The sequence below is a fragment of the Eucalyptus grandis genome, chromosome 9 (genome assembly GCF_016545825.1).
Source record: "Eucalyptus grandis isolate ANBG69807.140 chromosome 9, ASM1654582v1, whole genome shotgun sequence".
Classification (NCBI taxonomy): domain Eukaryota; kingdom Viridiplantae; phylum Streptophyta; class Magnoliopsida; order Myrtales; family Myrtaceae; genus Eucalyptus; species Eucalyptus grandis.
Genome location: NC_052620.1, coordinates 21,634,766 through 21,645,236, shown reverse-complemented (window position 1 = coordinate 21,645,236; position 10,471 = coordinate 21,634,766). Strand labels below are relative to the sequence as shown.

General features: G+C 38.7%; 1 protein-coding gene across 1 annotated transcript; it reads right to left on the bottom strand.

The window, feature by feature from the left end:
- Positions 1–9,014: 9,014 nt before the first annotated feature.
- LOC104418578 (calmodulin-like protein 30) lies at positions 9,015–9,999 on the bottom strand. The gene has a single exon (XM_010029958.3). It carries the CDS (start codon positions 9,897–9,899, stop codon positions 9,342–9,344), a length of 558 nt encoding a protein of 185 aa, XP_010028260.1. The 5' UTR covers positions 9,900–9,999; the 3' UTR covers positions 9,015–9,341.
- Positions 10,000–10,471: the final 472 nt, after the last annotated feature.

Below are 10,471 nucleotides of genomic sequence, written 5' to 3'. Positions count from 1 at the left end.
GACTCTGGAACCGGATTGGAAAAACTAGGGTGGGTCGGGTACAGGATCCAATACAAATAGGGTCAGGTATAGCGTCTAGAAAAGAGAAACCGGTCATAATAGAGTCGGGTACAAGGTCCAAGTCTAGACCCTACCTACCTTGGATCCGATCACCCCTACTGTACACACACAATTCACGCCCGTGTGAAGAGAACACAAAAAACTCACTCGATCTTCTCTCATTTTTCCAACAAAAATCGGCAATCCTTTATCATCCTAAGCCATCACCGACCATTCATTTGTCACTCTAGGCAAGGATTCTGAGTAGAAGTTACATGAAAATCAGAGTTTCATGTTGGTGCTTGAATTTTTATAAAAAATTCAAGTGTTTGTTTTTGTAAAAGTACAAAAAAATAAAGAAAAGAAACAAAGAGTGGGCTTTTGTAGTTCCTGGCCCAATTCACATAGCTCATGAGATTAAGTTTCACTAACCTATTAAACCAAGACTCATTAAACAAGAATTTATGGGAGAAGGTGTTGAGGTCTAGCCATTTAGGGTCTACATGATAACGTTTCTATTTCTCCCAATTTTGTTCCTTTGTTCCCCAACAAAAAAAAAAAAATAGAAATCCGTTTGGTAAGGGCCTATTTGTTTGTGTTCTTTTTTTATTCCCCGGAACACAATTTCTGTTCTTTTATTCCGAAGAATTAAAAAGGAACAGAAATATGTTTGTTTACACTTTTATTCCCGAGAACAAAAAAATAAATTTTTGTTCCCGGGAACACAAATAAGAAACAAGAAAAACTTGTTCCTTGTTCCCGGGAACATTTCCGAGAAACAATTTTTTTTCTCTCCTATTTTTTCCTTCTCTTTCTTTTCTTCTTCTTTTTTCTTTGGCTGGTCACTGACCTTGGTCATGGTCGGCCACCGGCTGTTGAGGACCGACGACCTTGCCATAGCGTCGCCGACCCTCGGCGAGGTTTGGCCTCGCCCGGCAAAGGCGAGGCCGAACTCGAGCTAGCTGGCAAGGCTTGGGCTCTCCTCCGGCAAGGCTTGGCCTCGCCTTGGCTGGGCGAGCTCAAGCTCGCCCAAATCCAGCGAGGCTGAGCTCGCCCAGCCACCGGCACGATGAGCTCAAGCAGGAATCCTTCTAGAATGATGAGCTAGAGGGACTCGCAATATATTCTATCTTCTTTTGTCACATGGACACGAAATGGATGCTCTTCAGCAACAACACGGAGATTGCACATTCGATGCAGGCCATGAGACCCATCAATGTTGTGATAGTTTAAGAAGGCAAAAATTTAGTGCTAAATTTCACCTGAATTTGTTACAAAGGAAGTATCAAAAAATCGAAGCGCACTCTCAAACTTTCTCTTTGAGATAAATTTCGCCAAAAAAAAGAAGAAGATATAAATACAATTATAGAGGAAAAAGAAGAAATGTTTCACTTACTTAGGCCACTCATGAATCACAGTGTGAATCTTGTTGGCTTTCACTATTTGCATAGTGCCACGTTTGCGAATCTTTTTTCTCATGGTACTTGGCTAGTTCTTCAACCTCCATAGTGATTTTTCCTTTTTTTGCTTCCTTGCCCCATGCCCCGCCGGACGAAGTAGAGCCTAGCAATGATGAACACGACCCCCACCAGTCTGAAATTTGAAAGGAAACAAAAAAATCTTAGCGAATGCATCATTGCCATTTATAGACGGTCCTCAGCAAAAATTGTTTTACTTTGCATTTTGTATATCCTAACCTAACGTTACTATAAAATGGAATTGAAATAGAGTTTCTCGCAGAGGAGTCCCCCATGTAGGAGTGTCGACATGATGAGCAACAAATGGCTAAAGAGACTGGTGTAGAGCAGGCTTTTTTTGTAGACACACTAACAAATGACGCAAAACGCAAGTGCAACCGTCAATCACCCTGAAATTGAATAACTAATAATTAGTACCTTTGTGCAAAACATTCCCCATACAATTAATGCACAAAGAGCCACAATAAGGCTACCCCACTATTTGCTACAATTCATTGTTTAGAACACGTATAGCATAAAAAACAACGATCGGCCGAATCTCGAAGATCAATGACCGAATAACAACGTTGTGTTCAGCAATTGCATGGAGATTGCACATTTGATGCTTTCCATGAGACACATTAGGGTTGTGGTGGTGTAAGGAACTAAAAATATAGGGTTTAGTTTCACCTGAATTTGTTATGAAAGAAGCATCGGGAGATCGAAGCATACTCTCAAACTTCCTCTTTAAGATATATTTCGCCCTCTTGTAAAATGATATAAAATACAACATCGATGCAAAAGAAGAAATGTTTTGCTAACTTGGGCAACTCATGATTCTCTATGTTGATCTTGTTGGTTTCATTATTTGCGTGTGGATGAAGCTGCGTCTCTAAATCTTCTTGCTTGCGGTAGTTGGCTACTACTTCAACCTCCATAATAATTCTCATTTGCTCTGCTTCCCTCTCACCCCATGGGACAAAGTAGAGCATCCGCAATGATAAACACAAGCCCCATCAATCTAAAAGTTTAAAAGAAATAAAGAAATGTCAGTGAATGCATCATTACAAATTTATAGACAGTCCTTCGTAGAAATTGTACAACTTCGTATTTTGAATATCCTAATCTAACCTTACCATAAAATGGAACTGACATAGAGTTTTTCACGAAGTAGCGCACAGCTTAGGAGTGTCATCATTATCGAGCAAGAAAAGGCTAAGAAAGTGGTGTAGAGCGAGCTTTCTCTGTGGACACAACATAAAATAACGCAGATCATGAGTGCATAACACATAACACCTTTAAATTGAATAACTCTCGCCATTATGTTTGTGCAAAGTACTCCCCATACTATGGATGCACAAAGAGCCATAACAAGGTCACTTCACTATTTGCTAAAGTTCATTCAATGTCTAAAATATGTACTACATAGAAACTGCGAATAATGATCAGTGGCAACATTGTGTTCAGCAGCAACATAGAGATCGCACATTCGATATTGGCCAAGAGACACATCAACGTTGTAGTATTATAAGTATTGGTACAAGAATTTCGGGTGTTTATTCAGGGTTTAGTTGCATAAAATATTAAAAATTAATTTTTTAACCCTTAAACAAATAATTTTCATTAAATTTGCATAGCATATAGACATTAGGAGCATTTTCTTTAGTAGTAATAGTATTTATGAAAATTTACTAAAGAAAATCATTTAAATTATAATAATTATTATTATTAAAGAAGAAGAAGAAGAAGAAGAAGAAGAAAAAGGGGCTTGGTTGGAGGTAGGCCAACCCAATGGATGTCGATGGATGGTGGTTTCGATGATCGGAAGTAGTCAGCAATGGAGGTCTGGTGATGAACGTATGTACTTTTATCGTGACATAAGGCATTTGTGTTCCAATGTCGAAGCTTTGTGTGCCCTTGATTTGCGTCCTCATAAAATGATGGTAGGTAGTGCATGCACGGTAAGTGGGGGCTTAGACTAATTTTGCTGGATTGAGGTTTATTTAGATTGTTGGGCTTGAATTGTTTTATTTGATGTTAAATTCTAGTTGGTGTAGCAAGTCTAGGCTCATTTCATTTTGAAAGTTTGGATTATGGCCCTTTGTATAGATGAGTTTGGGTTTAACTCTACTGAAGTTTGAGTCAGATTCAGCCATGATACGGGCTTTGGGCTTAACTTAGCACTCGGCTGGTTTAACTCTAAGGAAGGGCTTGGTGTAATAAAGCCCATTTCTGTGTCCATAACCCAGACTAGAGCCTGAACCTCGATCCATGTTCCAGCTCGAGGTCCATATTTTTATATGAAATATATAGTTTTCAAATTTAAAAATTTAAAAATTCCGAAAATAATTATTTTTTCTAAAATTATGAAAAAAAGTCGGAAATTAGTTTTTGAGAAATATTTGAAAAAATTGTACTTAAAATTGAGCAAACTCTTAGGGCTCTACAATAAGGTTTTGTTTCTAGAAAATATGTTAGGTCGTTATTTGAGTATTTATTTCGATTATCACTTGATTGTGCACTTTGATATGTTGATTGTTCTTTCCCTTTAGCCTAATTAGAAATGGCATTTTTCTTATTTCTTAGTGTTAGATCTTGTTTTTCCTTGCAATTTATTTATTGCTTTATTAGTTGCTGATTGTTATCTTAATGATTTTACATCAGCATGATCACCTCACGTATTAGTGAATAAATTTAAAATCAATGCAAACTATCCGATAAACATCTTCTTGAAATGAGCAAGTTTAAATATCAAAATGGCACTAGTTGATTTATTACTATAATCAAGTCCCCCACCTCAAATTTTCAAGTTGCATAAAAAATAAGATATACTTTTGTGCATTACTGGGTTTCTCGCCGGTCCCAATAAGCTAGTTGCAACTTTTCATTTGAAAATTCTTATAGTCTCAATTTGATTTAACACTGAAGATCTCGATATTGCACTAAGTATGGGCTTGAGAGAGTCCGCATCTAATAGATGGTCGTAGGTCTACATTTTAAGCAATACCTTTAAAACTATATGTCTTTCTTCTTTTAGACGGAAAGCGTATGTTGTGACAGTAAGGAGCTAAAAATTTGCAACTCAATGAATTTGTTAAGAAAGAAGTATCGAGAGATCGAAGTATACTTTCAAACTTCCTCTTTCAGATAAATTTCGTCCCCAACAAAAGGATATAAAACAAAATCTAGAGACAAAGGAAGAAATATTTCGTTTAGTTTGGCAACTCATGAATCTTAGTGCGAATCTTGTAGTCTATCGCTATTTACAAGCGGATGAAGCCGCGTCTCCAAATCTTCTTTCTCGTGGTGCTTAGCTAGTGCTTCAACCTTCACACTGATACTTGCTTGCCCTGTTTCATTGCCCTTCCCCCACAAAATGAAGTAAGCTAGGCAATGATGAACATAGCCCCTAACAAATAAGTTTTCATGAGTGCATTATAGATATTCCTCCGCAAAAATTGTACAAGTACATATCTCGTATATCATGACCTAACATTAACGTAAAATGGAATTGACATAGAGTTTCTTGCAAAGGCTTGCCCAGTTTAGGAGCGTCGAATTGACGAGCAACGAAAAGCTAAAAAGAGTGGTGTACAGCAGGCCGAATCTATGGACACACCAAGGGATAACACAGAACACGAGCGCAGAATAGACACTAACCTAAAATTGAATAACTAAAATTGAATAACTATTACCATTATCTTTGTGCAAAACATTCTCCATACTATTGATGCATGAAAAGCCACAATAAGGCCACTCCACTATTTGCTAAAGTTCATTCAATGTCCAGGACTAATACTGCATAGAAAACGGCAATTAGCTGGACCTTGGAGACCAATGATCAGGTAGCAATGTGTAAAGCAGTGGCATGAAGATCGCACAAGGAGACACATCAATGTTGTGGTAGTATAAGAAGCTGAAAATTTAGGACTCAATTTTGCCTAAATTTGTTACAAAAAGAAGTATTAAGAGATCAACGCATACTCTCAAACTTTCTCTTTGAGATAAAACTTCTTAAACCAATAAATTATAGACCAATGGGAATATTAACTGCAAACTACATCAAATCTCTCATAGGGGATATTATAATACAACTTACACATGCACTTCAACATTAAAGTTTCATAATCGATATAGCGATTTTTCAGGCGAATCCAATGAGGGAAGCGAGACTCTCGTGCACCACCCACTTCTTGCTTAAGATGCAGAGAATGAACTGGACAAGGCACTCACTTTTTGATCCCCCAATTAAAGAAAGTCCCCATGATCAAGGCAGGACAAAAGGAGTGGTTTGATCGAGTGACCGAAAGCAACATGGCCGGGGAGTAGATTAAGTAGAAATGTGGCTTTCCGCCACGTGAATTAGGGTTGTCAATCACATGGGTTGAAATATTTTTTTCATTGTCATTGGGCAAATGGGGTTGAGACATGTGGCGAATTAGCCCCCAATAAAGACGAAAGCTGACTAAGGAAGAGCTTGACCAGTCTAACCGGATTGCGCCGCCTCCGAGCACAGTCGGAGAAAGAGATTAAAGAATGAGAGATGTCTCAATGGCGACACTACTGTCAATTAATGTTTTCCACAGAAAGATGCTTTGACGCATCCTCTCTCATGAAAATTTGTATAGGAGGTCATGTCAATTATTGCTTTCAGAAGCTTTACTATGTCTACTTAATGTGGTGTCAATTATTGCTTTCAGAAGCTTTACTATGTCTACTTAATGTGGAACCATTCAATTTTCAAAGTAGTGATTACGCATAACATAGAAACAATTAGAAAAAAATTATTAGAAGAGTTGTAAACTTTTTATATTTGTGCTAATTTATTCCTAAATCTTTTATTAGTGCCAATACAGTTTTAAACATTTTTACTTGGTACAAATTTAGCCATAAACTTCTTATTGGTATCAATTTAGTTCTAGAACTTTTGATCTTATGTCCATTTAGCCCTCAACCTTTTGATTTAGTGCTAATTCAATCATTCCAGCTAATTTTGGCCTGATATTGATGACGTGGATGCCGATCGGCTCACGTGGCATAGCTAATGCTAACATTGACAATTTTTAATAATATTTTAATATTTTTTCGAATTATTAATTAATTAATTTTCTTTCTTTTTCCTTTTTTTTTTTTTTTTTTTCACCCCTCCTTTTTCCTCCAGCGATTGCCGACCGGGTGACCGGCCAGACGTGAGAGCCTGCAAGGTCGAGGTCAACCTCACCAGCCTCTGGTTAGCCTCGCTAGCCACTAGGGAGGCTCGAGCCCTTGCTAGCGATAGTGAGTGTGGCCTCGCACTGGGCAAGCGAGGTGGTGCGAGGCACCGAGGCCCAACCTCACCGGGGCAAGGTTAGGCTGGTGAGGTTGGGCCTCGCCCATGGCTGGCGAGGCCTAACCCTCGCCAAATCTAGCGAGGGTGAGCCTCGCCCTCCCAACGTGAGGCCACCCTCATCGCCGTTGATAAGGGCTCAAGCCGTCACTTTTGGCCAGTCGCTCGGTCAGCGATTGGCTAAAGGAAGGAGGAAATGAAGGAAAAAAAAAAAAAAAAAAAGAAAAAGAGAAGAAAATATATAAATAAATAATTTTAAAATGTTAAAATATTATTAAAAGTTATTTACGTCAACGTCGGCCATGTTATGTTAGATGACCCACATCCATATCAACAATATTCAGTCAAAATTAGTTGGAATGACTGAATTAACACTAGATTAAAAGATTTATGACTAAATTGATACAAAGTCAAAAGTTTTAGGACTAAATCGATACTGATAAAAGGTTTAAAAACTAAATTGGCATCAAGTCAAGAGATTTAGAACTAAATTGGCATTTAGGACTAAATTGACATAAATAAAAAAAATTTAAGACTTTTCTGACACTTTTCCCAAACAATTGGTATGTTGAATATTATAAAATTATCTCGGTCAAATGCTTAATCACCGTAGAGGTTCTTGTTTCGAGATATTTAGTAAGAGAGGGTAAGCGTTGTGCAAGAAAAGTATAAGTTGGCTTGATAAAGTAGAGAACGCATGAGAGAAGGAACATTCACAGCCCCATCCGCACTCATATGTGGAGCTGGAATCTCAAAACTTTTTTTTTTTCTGTTATGGTTTGATCTATTATCCTATTTCTACATATATTTAATTAGGAGTTTGTTCCTTAGGATATTTGTGAAGCAACTAGTAAAAAAAGAATTTATTTACAATGTATCAATTGTTCATATGAATTGTGTAACGTTTAAGGTCAATTTTGTTGTATTCTTGAGTCCTGTCACATAGTCGATGATCCGCATCCTCACTTTCACATGTAAGATGTCTATTTAGGGGTGCATGAAAACCATTATGTTTCAGAAATAGTTTCTGGAACAGAAATAAATTTTTCTATTTCTATTTCTAGAAGAGTTTCTAAGCAAAAATAACTTTTTGATAATGACACAAAATTTCTACTCTAAAAATAGAAATTCGTTTGATAACGACACAAAATTTCTTCCTTTCGGACGACGCGGACCAGTGGATGGCGGTGACGGACGGCGGCGGCGGCCAGCAACTAGCGACCGACAGTGGCAACGGCGGGTAGCGATCGAGCGGCGGGCGGCGATCGACGGCAGCGGCGGCCGGCGACCGATGGCGGCGGCAACGACCGGCGGCGGCGGCGATCGGCGAGCAACCGATGGACGGTGGTTGGCGGCAACGAATGAAGGACCCGGTTGACAAATGATGAGAAAATTTTTTATTTCTGATTTCTATTTCAAAAATAGAGAAGTAGATTTTTCTACTTCGATTTCTCTTCAAACCTATTTCTGAAATAAAAATCTATTCCAGAAATAAAAAAATGGAGATGGTTTATCAAACGGTTTCTCTTCCGAAGCAGTGCGGAACAAAAACTATTTTTGGAACAGAAATTTTGAGTTATCATACACCCCCTTATTGAGTTTCTCTAATGCATACGTGGGCTCTGGGCTGATTTATGTAGCTTTAGGCTTCCCAGCCCGCAACCTCCAACACAAAAAGCATGGCTGAAACACACCTGCCAACAAACCGAACGGAGCCGTCCATCCAGCCTCTATCATCATGGTAGGATGGGATCACCGACTTACTTATTGGAACATTAAATAATAAATAACAACTTCATCTAATAACTTAAACTTTTTAAAACAATCAATTATAGTCTCATAAAATCTTACATAATATAAGAGAAGGAGGTTTTTGCCTTCCTAATTAATTTTTCACATTTAATAATAAATAAAATACTAGACTAAGCATGATGGAAAGTATTAGAATTTTTAAATAATACACTATGCTTTCATCTAATATGTTAAGCTTTAGAGACAGTCGGCTATGATCCCATAAAATCTCATATTACCAATCTCAAGTCAAATCATGAATGCATAAGACTCTGTTGTGAGTGCAAAGCCTTATGATAACACCTAGTGTGGTTTGCTCCCTTGGCCTTGTTATAAAAAAAAAAAAAAATAGTTAATTCTCATTTGGCCTTGTCATCAAAAAAAGAAAAGAGAGCCAATTCTCGAAATTAATGAGTTTGAAATTAACTTGCCATTCATCAGATTTATCCATATAGAAAATGACTTTTCAGCAATTGAGCATGACGCTTATGTGCTTTTTGCTCGTAAAATCATGCGATACAATGATTCGAATTGCGATTACTGACCGCCTAATAAAAGTACCATCTGGAATCCAAACAACAAAAGCACATGAACCTAATATGTCACCAAATTAACCACGATGCGGTTATAAGTTAACATACTAATTATCCTTTGTATGTCCCGCTTACGATCAATACACGTTCCATTTGAAAAATAAAACTATAAACCTTGACCGCTCAGCGATTTAGCTAGCACTGCTTCATGGTACGAGTCATCATGTTCATGAACTCGTCCATGTTGACGCTGCCGTCGCCGTCGGCGTCCACCCCACGGACCATCCTCTTGCAATCCTCCAGGCTGCACTTCTCGCCCAGGCTCTTCATCACCTCCCACAGCTCCTCCGCGCTGATTTTCCCGTCCCCGTCCAGGTCGTACGCTCGGAATGCGCCCTCGATGTCGCAGCTCTTTATCCCGCCCCCCGAGCCGTGCACCTCCAGAAACTCCTTGAAGTCCACAAACCCGTCCTTGTCGGCATCCATCACCGAGAACGCCTCGGTCGCTTCGTGATCGCTGATTCCCTGGCCCTGGGCCCCCATCGCCAGCTTGTACTCCTCCTTCGTGATCTTCCCGTCTCCGTTGGCATCGAACTTATCAAACACCCGTCTCATTTCCTCGGTGTTAGGTCGATAAATTCTCGGCGCAGCGGCAGGTCTCTGGCTAGTGTCCTTGGATAGGCTCCGTTTGCCTAGCTTGAACGATGGTTGTTTTGATAGAGAGTATTGGAGATCAAGACCGAATCTTGACATTTTCAGGGAGTAGGTATGAAGAATGTCGAGCAAGTTAGGGAAACTTAATCAGAAATATGATGGTTTCGTTCCCAAGTTTCTTCTTTTATAGGCATACGTTTGTGGTGATTCTTTAAGAGACGTGCCTTAACTTTATTCCTTATTGGAGGGAAATATGAGGCAAAGATGGCCACCTGACGTTTGGGTATTTGTTGTCCAAAATAAAAACTTTCTTTTTGTATTTTTGTTGTAAACCCACTTGAGGAATTTTTCATTCTCGACGAAAGCGTATATGATATAAAGGAGAGGTCGGCTGATTCGCCGAGTGAAATGATGAGGAAAGGTAAAACCTTTTGCTCTGGATTCTGCAATGACAATTTGAATTGCAACTCTTGGATTTGATTCCTATCAAAGTTTACAAGTCTTTATTCCGTGGGAATTTTAATTTCTCGACCACTAGGGTAAGTCCACCTTGGAATTCGATTGGAAAGTGCATTTATATTAATATGCGCATAGTTGACACAAGAGGTTAAAAGCTAAGCCATTTAGTGGATCTTTTGTACTAAAATTATCATACGAGATAAAGTTCATTG